This window comes from Sorex fumeus, unplaced genomic scaffold (genome assembly GCF_029834395.1).
Source record: "Sorex fumeus unplaced genomic scaffold, SorFum_2.1 ptg000064l, whole genome shotgun sequence".
Taxonomy (NCBI): Eukaryota; Metazoa; Chordata; class Mammalia; order Eulipotyphla; family Soricidae; genus Sorex; species Sorex fumeus.
The window spans coordinates 2,611,370-2,628,686 of record NW_026606121.1 but is presented as its reverse complement, the minus strand read 5'-3'; the positions used below and the strand labels follow the sequence as shown (position 1 = coordinate 2,628,686).

The 17,317-nt window shown below is 59.3% G+C and overlaps 2 protein-coding genes across 4 annotated transcripts in view; one reads left to right on the top strand and one right to left on the bottom strand.

The window, feature by feature from the left end:
- CYTH3 (cytohesin 3) overlaps nucleotides 1–13,882 on the top strand; it is a 32,573-nt gene extending 18,691 nt beyond the window's left edge. Inside the window, exons 2-13 of one of the 2 annotated variants that reach the window (XM_056128527.1) lie at nucleotides 3,110–3,192; nucleotides 4,171–4,235; nucleotides 4,358–4,424; nucleotides 8,110–8,228; nucleotides 9,136–9,216; nucleotides 9,331–9,443; nucleotides 9,525–9,673; nucleotides 9,787–9,898; nucleotides 11,211–11,287; nucleotides 11,367–11,438; nucleotides 11,546–11,700; nucleotides 11,996–13,882. In XM_056128527.1, coding sequence (XP_055984502.1) covers nucleotides 3,110–3,192; nucleotides 4,171–4,235; nucleotides 4,358–4,424; nucleotides 8,110–8,228; nucleotides 9,136–9,216; nucleotides 9,331–9,443; nucleotides 9,525–9,673; nucleotides 9,787–9,898; nucleotides 11,211–11,287; nucleotides 11,367–11,438; nucleotides 11,546–11,700; nucleotides 11,996–12,068 — 1,166 coding nt within the window. In that variant the 3' untranslated portion in view covers nucleotides 12,069–13,882. Of the gene's footprint in view, nucleotides 1–3,109; nucleotides 3,193–4,170; nucleotides 4,236–4,357; nucleotides 4,425–8,109; nucleotides 8,229–9,135; nucleotides 9,217–9,330; nucleotides 9,444–9,524; nucleotides 9,674–9,786; nucleotides 9,899–11,210; nucleotides 11,288–11,366; nucleotides 11,439–11,545; nucleotides 11,701–11,995 lie in introns of those variants that run through there. The other variant, XM_056128528.1, reaches the window with a different exon arrangement.
- A 59-nt stretch (nucleotides 13,883–13,941) lies between these two features.
- USP42 (ubiquitin specific peptidase 42) overlaps nucleotides 13,942–17,317 on the bottom strand; it is a 41,424-nt gene continuing 38,048 nt past the window's right edge. For both annotated transcript variants that reach the window (XM_056128494.1, XM_056128495.1), the window contains 3 exons: nucleotides 15,860–16,140; nucleotides 15,182–15,224; nucleotides 13,942–14,926 (listed from right to left, as the gene is read on the bottom strand). In XM_056128494.1, coding sequence (XP_055984469.1) covers nucleotides 15,217–15,224; nucleotides 15,860–16,140 — 289 coding nt within the window. In that variant the 3' untranslated portion in view covers nucleotides 13,942–14,926; nucleotides 15,182–15,216. The remainder of the gene's footprint in view (nucleotides 14,927–15,181; nucleotides 15,225–15,859; nucleotides 16,141–17,317) is intronic.

The following is a 17,317-nucleotide window of genomic DNA, read 5'->3' as shown; positions in this document are numbered from 1 at the left end:
AATAGCACAGCGGGTAGGGCGTTTGCCTTGCATGCGGCCGACCTGGATTCGATTCCCAGCATCCCATATGGTCCCCCAAGCACCGCCAGGAGTGATTCCTGAGTGTAGAGCCAGGAGTAACCCCTGAGCATCGCTGGGTGCGACCCAAAAAGAAAAAAAAAAAGAAGAATCACTCCTGGCAGTGCTTGGGGACCATATGGGGTGCCAGGGATGGAGCCTGGGTCAGCCACAGGCCAGCAAGCGCCCTCCGTCCTATTGTTCCAGGCCCACCATTCGTGGTTTTGCTATACAGTGATGCCCGCTGCACCCCCAGGGTGCCCGGACCACCCCCTTGCCCAGGGCTTCCAGCCGCCTCCTCCCTCCCCGCCCCTCGACTCCAGCTTCTTGGTGAAGATGGGGACAGTGATGGCAAGAGTCGGGGTGCTCGGGTGTGGCTGCCTCCCTCCCTGCCTCCCCGGCCTTCCCCAGTGGCTCGAACTCACCCCCTGTCCCCAGTCCCCATCCCTTGGTGCTTTGACTGTCTGCTCGGGGACAGCTGTTTTCTCACTGGCCATGGAGCACATGCAAGCTGCAGCCAGCTCTGAGGGAGGGCGGCTGTTGCCCACAAGAGCGTCTCCTGCAGGTCCTTAGCCCGCGCCGAAGGAAGGGCTGATGGCGCTCCAACAAACACATGCCCACGGGGGTTGAAACAGGAAGTCCCTCCCCAGTGTCTGGCCACTGCTCCCTGTCCAGCAAGGGCCTTGGGGGTTCCCGTGCTCCCCAGCCGAACCTTCGAGATGGCCTTGCCCAGCCCCGGGGGCGACAAGCCTGTCCTACTGTGCCCCCATCACTTGGTCCCCAGCGATGGGTCCTTGGGGACAAACCCTCTCTGGAGACACTGGGTGGCGGCACCTGGGGCCCCTCTCACGGCATGGGGTGCTCCAAGGCTAGTGCTCTCCTCCAGAGGCCAGTGCTCTGGGAGCAGCCTGGCCTGTGTGCCGGGCAGCAGGGGTGTGGAGTTAGGGCCACTTCCTGCCACAGCTGCAAGGGCCTCCTTGGGCCCCCCACGGCTCTCTCCCTCCTTGAAGGAAGCATGATCCCCACCAGCTCTGCAGTGAGTCACTCCCACCAGGAACATTTCTGGGGTTTAGGGGTCACACTTGGTGGTACTCGGAAGCTGTCAGCTAGTGCTCAGAGTGCCCAGCCTGACTTCCCTGGCCCAGATCTCAGTCAACTCACGACAAGCACCCCCTGAGCTTGGGCCCGTCTCGCTAGTCTCCGTGCCTGGGCAGGTCCCACTTGGCCCCGAGCTGAGGGGAGCGAGGAGCCGACTGTGGGGGCTGGGGTCTGCCTGTGAAACGCTGTCGCTGCAGTGTGAAGTGTGGCAGCTTCCAGAACAGTAAAAATAGAGTTCCCACGTGGTCGCCAGCTCCCTCCCTCAGCCTGTGCCTGGAGATGCCAGCATCTTCCCTGGCCAGTGGGCACATGGCGTTGGCGGGGCCCATCAGCTGTGTCTGGTCAGCTTGTGTCTGGTCAGCCTGTGTCTGGGTTGTCTCCATGTCCACTCAGCTCTTTGTCCACTCAGCTCTTTGTCCACTCTGTTCTGTGTCCACTCAGTTCTGTGTCCACTCAGCTCTGTGTCCACTCAACTATGTGTCCACTCAGGTCTGCATCCTCTCAGCTCTGTGTCCACTCAACTATGTGTCCACTCAGGTCTTTGTCCACTCAGCTCTTTGTCCACTCAGCTCTGTGTCCACTCAGTTCTGTGTCCATTCAGCTCTGTGTCTACTCAGCTCTGTCTCCAGTCAGCCTGTGTCCCGTCAGGCTGTGTTTGGTTTGCCTCCATGTCCAGTCAGCTCTGTGTCTGGTCAGCTTTATATCCAGTCGGCTCTGTGTCCACTCAGCTCTGTGTCCGGGTCAGCTTTGTGGCCTGGTCATCTCTGTGTCCAGTTAGTTCTGTGTCCAATCAGCTCTGTGTTCAGTCGGCTATGTCCGGGTCAGCTGTGTTCAGTTAGCTCTGTGTCCACTCAGTTCCTGTGTCCACTCAGCTCTGTGTCCGGTCGGTTCTATGTCTGATTGGCTCTGTGTCATCTCTGTGTCCGGGTCAGCTCTATGGTCAGGTCAGCTAGATCCACTCAGCTCTGTGTCTGGGTCAGCTCTGTGTCTGGTTGGTTCTATGTCCGGTTGACTCTGTCCAGTTGGCTCTGTGTCCACTCAGCTCTGTGTCCAGTTGCTTATTTTCGGTCATCTGTGTCCAGTCAGCTCTGTCCAATCAGGTTTGTCTGTTCAAGTATGTCTGGTGTCCCATTAGCTCTGTGTCGGGTCAGCTCTATGTCCAGTTGGCTCTGTGTCCAGCTGCTCTGTTTTTGGTAATTTGTTGTTCAGTCAGCTCTGCCTAGTCAGGTCTGTGTCCACGCCCTCAGGGGGACAGAGTTGTGTAAGTTGTGTAAGTGCAGGAGTCGACCCCTCACGCGGAGTAACGAGGCGGCCAGCAGAGTTGGGGCTTGAGAGTCTGGAAGGAGCCTGAGGAGGGAGCCCGCTGGGGACCCTCGGTCCTGGCCGACCTGCGCGTTGGACATATCTGGGCACATGGGAAACGCACACACTGTTGCTGAGCAAGGACACGGCGGCCTTTCCTGGGCAGTGCTGCCAGCACTGAGGCCGCGGGTGGTGTGAGGAAATACTGGCGTTGCATGTGGCACCCGGCGTCACTCTGCAGACAGGCTGAGGCCGCGTCTCAGCTGCTGAGCCGGCCCATGGGTCCTTGAGAGCAGCATAGCACTTCTCCCCATGGACCCGTGAGGTGCTGTCAGGGCTTCTTCAGAATTCATGTGTGCAAGATGGTTGTAGAAGGACAGGCAGACTGATAGCATTCTCTGTTCAGGGTTGTTTGGCGGTGAGAGAAATTCCAGCTGATGTTGAAGCAAGTGAACCCGTGAGCCTGTGCTGGGGTCCGCAATGTGTCCCCGTGTTCCCAGATCCTGGAACTTGAGCCTTCTCTGACCCGTCACTTCCTGTGTGCCCAGAGCTCGAGTCTGTAGACTGACACTCGCTGGAGTGATGCCATGCGCTCCGTCCAGAACATTCTGCGGCTTCACCAGCCTGCCTCATGGGTCACCTTTTCTTTCAGTGCCCGAAGACCTGTCATTGGAAGAGAGAGAAGAACTTCTGGACATCCGTCGGAGGAAAAAGGAACTAATTGATGACATTGAGGTAGGAGGGGCTATGCATTTTTAAAAATTTTTTATTTATTTTTATTTTTGGGTCACACCCAGTGATGCACAGGGGTCATTCCTGACTATACTCAGGAATTACCCCCGGAGGTGCTCAGGGGACCATATGGGATGCTGGGAATCGAACCCGGGTTGGCTGAGTGCAAGGCAAACGCCCCACCCGCTGTGCTGTCGCTCCAGCCCTGGGGCCGCGCATTCTTGCTCTGGTCTGAAGGCCCGCGCACGTGTGTATGTGTGCACACGTGTATGCAAGTGCGTGTGTGCACATATGCATACGTGTGTGTACATGCCTGTGTGTGCGTGTGTGCATGTGTATGTGCATGAATGTGTGTGTGTGTGCACGTGCCATGTGCAGAGGCGCCTGAGTCACAGAATGGAGATGATGAGGCCGGGCTGGCGTCAGTGGACAGTTTCGGGGCTCCCAGTCCCCCACGCTGTGGTCCTGGCACCTGCCTTGCAAGAGCTTTGCGAGGCGTGAAGGCGCTTCCCTGACCACACTGGGCAGTGTTGCCCCAGGCCTCATGTCCTAGAGCAGGTGTCCAGACAGGCGGTCGCTCCTTCCTGGGCAGGCCCCGGGGCTGGGGTTTCCTGGCGCGCTGTCCTTGTGTCCTTCCGAAGTGTCCTTCCCCCTGGCGGGGCTGGCTGGCGTGGTGGAGCCTTGGGGGAAATGCTCAGATGGAGCAGCTCAGAGGGGGCCTGAGCTGTGGGGTCCTGGTTTCCCTGCCTGACTCTGGCCAGGAGCGTGGGGCCGGCTTGGCACCTGCTCTGTGCTGGGGGGACCGACATGGGGGCCACGGACAGACAGCCCTGCTTCGGGGTGGGGGTGGGGGCGCTCCCTCTGGCTGTTCTTGTCTTTCGAGTGTGTGTGGCTCCCCGAGGCTGCCCCAGGCTTCCTCATGGCCCCTCGGCCCCGCCGACGAGCTCAGCTGAGCCCTTAGCTCATGTGCTTCTCCCTCAGAGACTGAAGTACGAGATCGCGGAGGTGATGACGGAGATCGACAACCTGACTTCGGTGGAGGAGAGGTACAAGAGGGCCGAGGGCAGAGGGCAGAGGGCATGGGGCTGGTGGTTGATGGGCCGGGAAGGTTGCGGCCTTGCTGTGCTGTGAGCATGGAGGTGACATTCTTGTTCACTTCACTGCGCAGTAAAACATCCCAGAGGAACAAGCAGATCGCCATGGGCAGGAAGAAGTTCAACATGGACCCCAAAAAGGTAGGCTGGTGCGGGGGTTGCTGCTGGGGTCTGGTGGCTCTGCCTTTTGGCTCTGGGCCCTTACTCCTGAGGTCATGTCAGGCTTTGTGAGTCAGGACTGGCCCTTTGAGTGGCCTCATGGGCCCCCGGTGGTGGCCGGGCTGGGGCCTGTTGGGGCGTCGCTGTTCTTGGGTGGGGCAGCGGAGTGGGTCCAGGTTCACTTTCTGGGCTTCCTGGTCGTGGGGCCTCAAGGGTGAGTCAGACAGAGGAGCCAGAGGTGGAAGCGCCCACGGAGCTGGAGGGACACCGTGCTCAGGGGCACTGGCCAGACTGATGCGGGTCTGGACACATATACGCACCCCCCATAGACACACACACAGACACACACACCACAGACATACCACACACAGACACATCACAGACACACAGCCCCTCACAAACACATACACATACACACAGACACAGACACCCACACCACAGACACATAAACACACACACAGACCACATAGACACACAAACAGACACACACCACACACACAGACATACGACACATACCACACACGGATACACACATGTACATACACACAGAGATAAAGATATGCAGACACACAACAGACACAAACAGACATGCACACAGACACAGACACAAACACAAAGACACAGACACATGCAGACACACACAGACACAAACACAAAGGCACACAGATACACAGACACAGATACACAGACAACCCTTACAGACACACACACGTATGCATGCACACCCCACACACAGACGCACATACCCCCCCCCACATACACTGCACACACAAACACACACACACACAGATACACCTCACACAGTCAGACACACACCATGCTTCTGCCAGCCCTGTGGGGAGCCCGAAGTGAGCGTTTGCAGCTGGGCTGGGTCCAGATTCCTTCTGGATCTTTCCATGGCCCAGTGCCACCCCATGGCCTTGGGAAGAATGGACATTTGGCGCTAAGGTGTGTCCGTGCCTACCCCAGCGGCCAGTGCCCGCGTGCTGGGAGCAGCCTCGGCCCCTCATTCCCGCTGCCCGAGTGCCTGCTTGCCCCCCCCCCCCTCCCCCGCTACTCGGCTGTCACGTGCGGGTCATGCTGCGCCCCCTCCCCCGCCCCCTCCCTCCATGCTCATGGTCCTGGCCAGCTGGGCAGCGGCTCTGTGAGGCCTGGGGCCGGGTGCGGCCCTCCCGTCACAGCCATGCTGTCTCCATCCTTGGGCCCCAGCGGCGACCTCAGAGCTTACTCCAGCGGTTCCTGCAGGCCCTGTGCCATGCTGGGAATCTGCCTTTCCTGCTACCCTCTCTCTCTGGCCACCAAAATTTTGGTCTTTGCGCTCGGTAACCCTCGGCCCCTCGAAGCACAGTGCTTGGGAGTCACTCCTGGAGGTGCCGGAGGCCCTGCTCCTGCGGCTCTGGCCAGAACCTCGCATTGAGGCTTGGAACCCCCAAAGCCACTCTGGGGCAGTTCTCCGGATTCACATCTGCTCGAAGAACTTTGGAGTGTCCCCGAATCCAGCCCCCACGCAGGTTTCCTGAAAACTGCCAGGGAGCATGGGAACATTTCTTTAGAACCTTCTAGGGCTTCCATTCCTGCTCTCGTGTCAAGGCTGGGGACAGTGAGTCCAGGACATGCTGTATCGGCAAACCCCCACCCTGAGTGGTGTGTAGGCGGAAGGCATGGACGGATGGACGGATGGGCAGATGGGTGGACAGACAGACGGGCGAAGGAGGCTCCACAGACTGTTTGCGTTCCTCACCCTTCAGTGATGCCTAAAATATCCCTGCCAGTTCTGCCCGGCGGCGTCCTTGCCGTTCTGTCTCTGATCAGAGCAGATGGCACCTGCCGTCGACACGTGCGTCGCGTGCGGGTGGCGGAGGCGCCTGTCTTGGCGCGGGTGGTGGCTTCACCCCCGCAGGGAGCCACCTCACTCACTGAGGTGATCTGGGCTGCATGGCAGGGTTCTGTGCGTGCACGCGTGATGCGTCCGTCTGTGTGCTGTGTGTGGTGTATGTGTGCATGCACGCATGATATGTACGTGTGCACTTAAAGGGCACCTGTCTTTTCTGACAAGGGCTCCCCCCTCATGACCTCCAGGTGCCCTGCTTGAGTTTGGGGGCACCCTGTGAGCGAGTCCTGTCTCATACCTGCTTTCCCAGCGTGCGCTCAGCAGACCTGCCTGGGAAACTGAGGCACCATGCCATGGCGACATCGCAGCCAGGGTCCTGCGGCCTCCAGGGCCTCTCGGGCCGCTGACCTCTTGGTCAGGGACTTGGGTCTCCCCTGCCCGGCTCCTCAGCAGTTTGCCTCCAGGCTTATACACCAGTGCCCCCCCCCGAACTCGGGGTCCAGGCTGGCACTGGGCAAAGGCGCTACTGTGTCATGGGCAGAGCTGCCTGCGTGTGACCGCACCCACTGCAGTTCCTTCCAGAAATAGACAGATTTGGGGCCGTCAGACTCTTCGCTCAGGGGAGGATGTTTCCATTGAAAGTCCAGCATCCGGCATGTGGGTGTCAGCTGGACCGTATGACTTCACAAATTCAGACGTGCCTGCTCCGCACACACCCTGCTGGCCATCAGCGCCGCCCGCCGCTGTCCAGGCTCCTTCCAGCTCTGCCTGGAGAATGTTCCAGAAGCACTTGTCACCTTCCTAGGGTGGATCTTCCCAGTCTGGGGGGAATTGCCCTGTAGTCACTGTGGGTGTTCCCGTGTTTGGGAGGAAAACAGGACGGCTCAGAGAGGCGGATTCCCTCCCCAGGCCCGCTGGCACCTCCGGCCAGACTGCCCATGCCGGAGGCCAGGTGGCCTCTCCAGGTAGGGCTGTTGGCTGCCCCTGAGGTCTTCCGGGCTTTGGCAGTCTGGAGAACCCCCTGATAGCTCCCAGCACGGGCTCTGCAGGGGTGGCCAGGGGGCTGGGCTGGCCTCTCTTTCACAGGATGGCTGTCAGGGATCCTGGGGTCATACCTGCAGTCCAGGTCAGAGGACGGTCATAGTCAGAAGCCAGAGGCTCCTCCACGCCCCTCTGCAGATTGTGTTCAGGGCGGACCCTCCACCCAGGGTGCCATGCGGGAGGCAGGGAAGACAGTTCTTGGGTGAAGGCAGGCAAAAGTGACCCCCTCCCATCGACACTGGTGGGAACCTGCCCTGACCTGGGGGTCGGGCTCTTGCCCCTGAGGAGGAGTGCCGCGTGGTGTTGGGGTCTGGGGTGGACCCCGAGATTCCTCTAACTGCCCTGGTATGTGTGGGGGTTCAGGGTGGACCCTGAGACCTTTAACTGCCCTTGTGTGTGTAAGGGGGTTGGGGGCTGACCATGAGACCCCCTAACTGCCCTCGTGTGTGTATGGGTCGGGGTGGACCCTGAGATCTCTAACTGCCCTCATGTGTGTGGGGGGGTTGGGGGTGGACCATGAGACCCCTAACTGCCCTCGTGTGTGTGAGGGAGTCGGGGATAGACCATGAGACCCCTAACTGCCCTCCTGTGTGGGGGGGTCTGGGTGGATCTCGAGACCCCTAACTGCCCTCCTGTGTGTGTGGGGGGGTCAGGGTGGACCACGAAACTGCTAACTGCCCTCATGTGTGGGGTGGGTTGGGGGCGGACCCTGAGACCCCTGACTGCCCTGGTGTGTGTGTGGTATCTGGGGCAGACCCCGAGACCCCCTAACTGCCCTCCCTGCCCACCTTCCAGGGGATCCAGTTCCTCATCGAGAATGACCTGCTGCAGACGGCACCCGAGGATGTGGCCCAGTTCCTGTACAAAGGGGAAGGTCTCAACAAGACGGCCATCGGGGGCTACCTGGGGGAGAGGTGTGCAGGGCTTAGGGCTGGGGCACGGCCTCCCTGTTCTGGGGAAACCGGTCACCCCTTGTGATGCTGCACCTAGAATCCATCCCAGGCACTTCGGGGCTAGTGGGGCTGGCGTGGGTTCTGGCAGAGGGACACTTGGCCCCTCTCTTGGGAGGGGCAAGTGTGGCTTCCCTGGCCCAGTGGTCAGCAGTGAGGGGGGCCTGAGGGTGGCGCCCAGTGGTGGGAGGAGGGGTGAGCCAGGCACTGGGCTAACCCAGAGGGGAGCCATGGCGGTCTCGGTGCAGACGGGGCTGCGGGGACACCAGGGACCTTCCTGCTCTCATATTGGTCTGGTTTGTGGAGGCCACTGACATGTCCTAGATGGTCCCCACAGTGACCCTGATGCAATCTGAGCACTGGTCCTAGGGTCCAGCCTGCCAGCCCTGTGGGACGGGGGTGGGGGTGGGGGGGTGGAATGGGTGCAGGGTGTGTGAGTGTGTGTGTGTGAGTGGGCGGGCGTAGGGTGTATGTGTATGTCTGTGGGAGTGAATGGGCTTGGGGTGTGAGTGCATATTGAGTGGATGAGGAGGGTGTGAGTGCGTGTGTGTGAGTGGCGCAGGGGGTGAGTGTACGTGTGCATGTGAATGGGCATGGGGTGTGAGTGCATGTGTGTGAGTGTGTGTGTGTGAGTGGATGAGGGGGTGTGAGCGCGTGTGTGTGAGTGGATCAGTGTGTGTATGTATGTGGTGTGAATGGGTGTGGGTGTGTGCGTGTGTATGTGTGTGTGTGAGCGCGTGTGTGAGTGGATAAGGGGGGTGTGCGTGCATGTGTGTGCGCGTGTGTGAGTGCATGTGTGTGTGTGGGCGCAGGGTGTGCGCCTCTGTGCATCTGTCTCGGAGCTGACAGACCCTCCTTCCTTCCCTCTCAGGGACGAGTTCAACATTAAGGTGCTTCAGGCCTTCGTGGAGCTGCACGAATTTGCCGACCTGAACCTTGTCCAGGCTCTGAGGTGGGGGGGCTGGGGGCCCCCAGATACGCTCAAATGGGGCGTGGCAGCCTCGCGGGCGGGAAGGCCTCTGCGTCCCTTGCGTCCCACCTCCCCACGTGGCCCCGTGTCCCACAGGCAGTTCCTGTGGAGCTTCCGGCTGCCGGGGGAGGCGCAGAAGATCGACCGCATGATGGAGACCTTTGCTGCCCGCTACTGCCTGTGCAACCCCGGGGTCTTCCAGTCCACGGGTGAGTGCCGACCCCACGCCTGTCCCGTGCCCTCCCCCCACACCCCGTTCCGCCCCTGACGCCCTGCCCGCCTGCCCGCAGACACGTGCTACGTGTTGTCATTTGCCATCATCATGCTGAACACGAGCCTCCACAACCACAACGTGCGCGACAAGCCCACGGCCGAGCGCTTTGTCACCATGAACCGCGGCATCAACGAAGGCGGGGACCTCCCTGAGGAGCTGCTGCGGGTGAGCGGCGCCCTGCCCCGGCCCTGGGCCCTGGCTGCCCTCTCCCTCCCTGCCGCAGAACCCCTGGTGTGCCCCCATGCACCCTCGCTTCCTCTCTTCCTCCCAACTTTCAGAACTTGTATGAGAGCATCAAGAATGAGCCCTTCAAGATCCCGGAGGACGACGGCAACGACCTGACCCACACCTTCTTCAACCCCGACCGCGAGGGCTGGCTGCTGAAGCTGGGTGAGGCGGACACGCGCGCACACGGGGAACATCTCCAGCCCCCTGTGAGGCGGGGGGAGGTGGGCACACGGGGAGCATCTCCAGCGCATACAGGGAGCATCTCCAGCCCCCGCGCAAGGCGGGCACACGGGGAGCACCTCCAGTGCACACGGGGAGCATCTCCTGCCCCCGTGTGAGGCGGGAAAATGGGGAGCACCTCCAGCCCCTGCACAAGGTGGGGGGAGGCTGGCATTTGGGGAGCACCTCCAGCCCCCACGCGAGGCGGGCACACGAGGACCACCTCCAGCGCACACGGGGAGCATCTCCAGGCCCTGCGTGAGGCAGGCATGTGGGCACAGGGAGCACCCCCAGCCCCCGCGGGGAGCATCTACAGCCCCTGTGCGAGGCGGGTAAGCACACACACTGGGAGCACCTCCAGTCCCCGCGCGAGGCGGACACACGGAAAGTACCTCCAACCCCTCTGCAAGGTGGGGGGGAGGTGGGCACACGGGGAGCATCTCTAGCCCCAGCACCGAGGCGTGAGGGCACATGGGACATGGGGGGAGACCTTCAGCCCCAGTGGGGAGGCGGGGGGAGGCAGGGCTGGCAGCCAGGCCCTTTGGCCCTTCGGCCCTTCCTGAAGCCCATGTCTCCCTGCTGGCCCTTGGCCCAGTATGCCCCCACGCTAACCTGGAGAGCCCCTTGCCCACCCCCAGGTGCCCAGGACCCCAAGTGTGCTGCGGGATTGGGATTTCAGTTTGTTTTATTCTGAAAATTCATGTCAGAATTTGGTCCTGTGCTCGGCGCTTCCTGGCCTGGAATAGTTTTCCTTTCTCTTCCACTTTCCAATAAGGCTTTTTCCTTTTTTGCTTTCTGGTTTCTCCCCCCCACCCCCCACACGGTGGTGCTCAGGATCACTGTGGAGGGCTTGGGGGACACTATGGGGTACCTGGGACTGAACCTGGGTTGGCCACAGGCAAGGCAAGAACTGCACTGTCGCCCAGGCTCCAGCTTTTCCCGTTTCTAAAAACAAACCGGACGGGGCGCTGCCCGGTGTTTGGTGGGGCGGAGGTGGCTCTCGGCACCCGGCTGTCAACCCTGGCTGGCTGCACAGCCCTGGCTGGCCGCACACCCGCCATCCGACCCAGTTCTTGCCTCCCTGCATCACCGCTGGCTCCAAAAGCCGGTCTGGACCCCCGTATGAGCTGGCCTCCAGGGTTCCCAGAACCCCCTGGACATTCGGGGCGGAGTGGGAGGGCCGGACCGTGCCGAGTGCTTCCCCCAGGAAGGGCTGTGGAGGTCCAGCGGGCTCAGCCCGAGCTTCTCCCGCCAGGTGGGCGCGTGAAGACGTGGAAGCGGCGGTGGTTCATCCTCACCGACAACTGCCTCTACTACTTCGAGTACACCACGGTGCGTCGCGGGGCAGGCGGGCGCTTCGCAGTCAAGGGGCCCTGCCCGGGGTCGCGGACTAAAGCGCTTTTCTCTCTAGGACAAGGAGCCCCGGGGAATCATCCCACTGGAGAACCTCAGTATCCGGGAGGTGGAAGACCCCCGAAAGCCCGTAAGCCAGCAGCCTCCTCCTCCCCTGCCATCTCCCCGCCTCCCTGCGTGGGCCAAACCCCTTGCCCCTTGCCCGGCGAAGGGTGACGCCTTTTCTGTACACTCCAGAACTGCTTCGAGCTGTACAATCCAAGCCACAAAGGGCAGGTGATCAAAGCCTGTAAGACCGAGGCGGACGGGCGCGTGGTGGAGGGCAACCACGTGGTGTACCGCATCTCCGCCCCCAGCCCCGAGGAGAAGGACGAGTGGATGAAATCCATCAGGTGTGAGACCGCTAGGCGCGCGCACGTGCTGGTTCTGTGCGTCAAGTGCAGGGATGCGTGCGTGTGCCAGCTGCGAGTTGGGTGCAGGGGTGCGTGCGCGTGCAGGCCTCCTGCGCCGGGTGCAGGGGTGCTTGTGCGTGTTGGCACTGTGTGTTGAGTGCAGGGCTGCGTGTGCGTGCAGGCCTCATGTGTTGGGTGCAGGGGTGTGTGCGTGTTCTGGCGCTTCCCTTGCGGGGTAGGAGGAGCCTGGGGGGGTTGGGTCCCACCTCCGTAACTTGTGATCTCTGTTGGCCAGAGCGAGTATCAGTCGCGACCCCTTCTACGACATGTTGGCAACAAGGAAAAGGAGAATTGCCAACAAAAAATAACATTCCCGGTCCGGACGGGTCAAATGGCAACCAAAGCCCCACAGCAAAAAGTGACTGCAGCGCCCTCCTGGGGCCGACGGGGACCACAACGGGGGCCTATGGACGCCTCTTCCAGAAGGTTCCAGAAGGCAAGAGCCCCGCTGCGCACTCGGGCCCTGGGGAGTGGGTGCCAGGGCCGCCGTGCCCAGACTTGACCTCCTGTCCACTGCGCGCGAGGAGGGGGCTGCCCGGCCCTTCTAGAAGATTCCCCCGGTGCAGCGCCCGCACTGGGCCGGGAAGGGCTGCGAGGTGGCCGCGTGCGCCCGGGGACCACCTCGGCCCGGCGCGGGGGACCCTTCTAGACACCGCAGGAAAGGAAGTTTTTTATTCAGAATTTTTTTCTCAGATATATAGGATTATAGCTTTTATATGCTTTTTATATTCCGAAATTATAATGAAAGATACTTTCTAACAGTAGTATTTTTAGAACGGCAGCTATAAATTTAATTCCGGACACGCGCTCACTGTGCGCCGCCCGGCCCTGGCGCCCGGGTTCGGGGAGGGCGTGCACCGCGCCCCCTGGCGCCGCGCGGCGGAACAGCAGCCTCTGCTGCGGATTCCTCTGGCCAAACGGCAGGATCAGCGCGACCCGAAATCCCCCCCCACCCGGCCTGCCCGGTGCTGCAGAGTGGACGTAGCTGGAAACGGGCCGTCTTTGGGGGGTCCTGCCCCCCTAGGAGGGGGCAGGCGCAGGCTGGGGCGGCCGTGAGGCACTCAGGGTCCCTTTCCTGCGGGGCACAGCCCAGCGCACGGGTGCTTGCACGTTTGCCAAAGGGAGGCGGGCCCTGTGCTGCTCGGCCCGAGGGAGCCCGTGCGGGGGCCCGGGCCGACCTGCTGTGAGGTGCCTCTGGCTGCTTTACTGGGAGCTTTATTTCGCCCCTGGCCCCTTGCCCAGGTGGGCTCCATGTGGGCTCTTCCCGCAGAGCCGCCCGGCGCCACCCTTCGGGTGAGGGTGAGGGGCTTTCCCCTCTGGAACCCCTGGGCAGGATGTCATGTTGACGCGCCCAGGGGTCGGCCCCTCTCTGCAGCAGACCCCCTTTCCGGCTCATTCCAAGCTATCTAGCTAAGGACTGCACTGATACCTCGAATTCTACTGTCCAGTTTCTAAGAGAGACGGTCAGTCGCAGGATGTCTGACTGGCTATATGCAACTCCGCCTCCAGCCTTCCAGGGACACCCCGCGGCACCCCTCTCTTCTCTGCCCAGGTAGGCCCCGGGGATGCAGGGCTTCCGGTGCACGGCACCGGTTGGTCCCAGAGACGATGCAGACGGCCACGGTGCTCACACGTTCCCTGCCATCGAGTCTTCCGTGATGCCACTGACTCCTGGTTTTGTCGTGACAGTATTAAGATGACAGGCACACAGCCATTTCCCCCTCCCCCAATGGCCCACCGGGGCATGTCACTGCCCTAGTGCTCTTGTCTGGCCACATCTGAGCTCACTGCTCCATTCCTGACCCAACGATCCCTGGAAATGGGGGTTAATGGGCGCCCCCTCCCAGGGAGCACCCAGAGGTCACATGGTGGTTTCTCATTGTCTTATTCCTAGAAAACCTTTTTACTTCCAGTAAGTCTAGTTTCCGTGTAAATAGAGTGTGTACATAGAGAGTGGTTTCTGAGGTGTGTTATTCATGTATATACGCCCGTAACTTGCATGATGGAATATCCTGTATCTATTGCTATTTTATTGTAAAGTGAAGTCAGAGCGGAGGGCGTATGGCTGTCAAACTGCAAATACTGTGCTCATGAAATAAAAATCATATGCGTTGTTAAAGAACCAAGGCTCAAGCAGTCTTGCTTGGAACAGCGCGTGGGTCCAGGAAGGAAGGACACAGGTGCGTTTGCTGCCATTTATATTCTAGAGAAATTTTACATGCCGTCTATTTACAGTGGGGCAAGTGCTTTTTTAATCTTTAAAAAAACAAAGATCAAACTTTAGACATCTCTGAACAACACAAACTGTATAAACCATACAGATTATTCAGATACAAACTGTATCAAATACAGTTTTCCCCACTCCATCTCCTGATGCAGGACCCGTGAATATAAGTGTATCACAGTTTGATAGCATATCATATTAAAAATAAAATCACAGTATGATTCTGTCTGGAACTAGAAACTGACAACTCAGACTCCGATATCATAGTCAAGACAAGAGACGCCGTATAAAAGTGTTATGTAATAAAAACATACTGTAGGCTTTACAAAGAATGTCGGGATTATACATTCATAATGTAAATACTCATCATAACTGGTAAATTGATTGGAATAGTTCCACAAAGTTCAAAAACAGAACTTGTCTATAAAATACATCTTCAAATCTTGAATACAACTAAAATATGAAGCAAATTAGTTGCTAGTATCAGACATTACAGAAAACAGATTGCTCTCAAAAGTCTAGTTGAGAGCGTGTGAATCTTTAAATAAGTCTTTAAATTAAATCTACACACTGTCAGTTTGTTTGTACTTTTAGTCATTCCATGCTCTGCCGGTCGGGCTGGCACCGGCTGTCTCACTTGGAGGACATGGAATTGGCGGGATCAACCTGAGTCTGTGATTAAGCAGCATTGAGGTGTCCTAGTCCAGGGCGTCACTCAGTGGGATTCTATACACGGACTTTACAACGGTCAGCAGTTGTAGAAAGTGTTCATCCATTTGGAATAAGGGCAATTAAGAAAAGGTAAAAACTAAAAAAAAAGTTCTCCATGGTAAAATCTGTACAGTATTTACTAAAGAAGCACCACGCAGATTTGAACAAAGTTATTTTCTATATTTATAATTTAAGCTGGGTTGGGGATGGCTTCTGTTGAACATGTTGAACCTGAAAAGCAAGAGGGGCCGCATTAGTGCCCTGGTGCGGGGGTCCTGCGGGACCCTAGAGACATGGGCGGGCTCTCCCCCAGGCCTGCCGCCTCCCCCTAAGGTCTCGCCGCCACATCCTGTCACCTGAGCAGGCCCGACACGGAGGCAGAGCAGCAGGGGCGCCCCTTCTCCCCAGACAGTGCCTGACCCCCCAAACTCCTTGTGTGTCCCTCTGTGAAGACAATCATGGAACAGGCAGTGGGAAACAGCTTACCATAACTAGTGAAAATTTTGTTTGAGGCCAAGTTTTCAGTCACCTGGAAAGTAGAAGATGAGGAAAGAGGTTTTACTGCAGGTTTTGCACGTGGGCAGGGCCCAGTGCGGTGCTCACCTCAGGAGACTCGGGCTTACTGCTGGGGCGCTGCCGGTCCCCCACCTGGTGTCTGACTGGAAACCGTGGAGTGGGGGCAGGACTGCCTGGGCCCCTCCCCAGACTGAAGCCCTCCTGGGGACCCCGCCGGGGATGCACACGCTTCCTCAGGCCCTCGCCTTGTTACCTGCCCCTGGGACTCTGGGCGGGCCTGAAGCAGCGGCCGAGGCGGGCACAGGCTGGGCATCCCCTGGCCCCACCCCTCTTCTCCGGAGATGCAGCGGCCAGGCCGGGTCCGCTCGGCCTGACTCCTCGCCTGGTCCCCGGGGCCAGGAGACTGGGGAGCAGCCCCTCCTGTGGCCCCCAGGGCGGGGCGATGGAACTCTCGCAGTAAGTGGAGCCATGCAGCTGGGTGCAGCCCGACGCCCCTAAATCCAGGCCACACTGAGTTTGGCTCTTTCTCAAAGTGCTCCAGTTAAGGACAGAGAGGCCGCTGGGAAACTGCAGGCCAGTGCTGGCGGCCGGTTCTGTGGGAGCAGCGCCCATCCCCGGGCTCCCCAACTCCCACCTCTGCCCTCTTACCCTGGCCGCACTCGGACAGAGGACACCTGTCGGCCCTGCTCTCCAGCCGGAAGTGTTTGGTTTTCTCGAGGGCCAGGCTGTCAGCGGGGGGGAGCCCGCCCTCAGTTCTCCGGAAGGGGTGAGCGGGCTTGGGGCCAGAGGCCTGAGGGGGGTGCAGTCCCGAGCTCGGAGGAAAGTCCTCTGATCGCCTGGAGTGTCGCTTCTTTTTCTTCTTCTTCTTCTTGTGTCTGTGGAGGTCCGCATCCGAGTAAGCGCCCGAGAGGTCGGAGTCTGGGGGGTGCCTGCAGGGGGAGTGGCCAGGGCTCAGACTGGAGGGGAAGTGGGTGCCATTCGCACAGTGGGCCCTGGGCCCATGGAGACTCGCGGGGCCTGGGGGGCCGCCCGCTGCCTCAGGCTTAAGGAGAGCAGCTCGGAAGCACTGGGGCTCCAGGGCCGCGTGCTGAGCCGCACACAGCCCTCGTCAGTGCCCAGGTCTTCTCAGACCAAACAGTGAGAGTGCAGGATTGGCCTGTCTCTGACCCCCAGCACCTCCCAAAAGGCAGTAAGAGCAAACTTTCAATTAGATTATAAACTGAGAATAGGGAAGACAAGCAAAGACCAGTGCCACTGCAGTGTCACTGGATGTTGCATAGGTAAACCTGGTTCTAGACTAGAACATTCAAGTCTGGGGTATCTTAGGGGATGGAAGGATAGTCACCAGGCAGGGCAGAGTTCAGTCCCTGACACTCCATTTGGTCCCTGGAGCACTGTCAGGAGTGATTCCTGAGTGCAGAGCCAGGAGTCAGCCTGAGGATCACTGGGTGTGGCCAAGAAGCAAGTAGGGCATTTTAGCTCACATTATTCTAGACCCTGAAAGTTGTATTATTTTGTGAACAGTGAGAAAGAAAATGGAATAGAATATAGAATGTATTCAATTGAAGACAATTCAGCCAATAAGCTACAACTTTTTGTCTGTCATGGAAAGGTTTTTTTGGACCACACTGGCAATGCTCGGGTATTCCTCTTGGTGATGCTCAGGGGCCCATATGGGATGTCAGTGAGCAAGAGGCTGGCCTTGCTCTACTGTTGCTTCATTAGCTACGACTTCTTTGTGGGGTGGGGGGTGGGGGGGAGGCCAATATGGCTGAGATGCAAGGATATCGGGTGGGGCCTCACCAGGCCGCCTGGGCAGCCCCGGAAAGGCAATGCATTTCAGAAGCTGTGTCGTCAGGCACGTGGGAGCCTCTGAGATCAGATAGTCTTAAAACAGCTACAGTTTACACACATGTCAAAGCAGTGCAATTGCCAAACTCAAAAAGAAAACCACAGCAGGGGCCGGAACCCTAGTCCATCAGGAGGGTGCTTGCCTTGCCCACAGCTGACCCACATTCGATCCTCAGCCTCCCCTGGGGTCCCCTGAGCACCGCTGGGTGTGGACCTAAAACCAAAAACACCAAAACCCTCACCGGAGCCCTGACT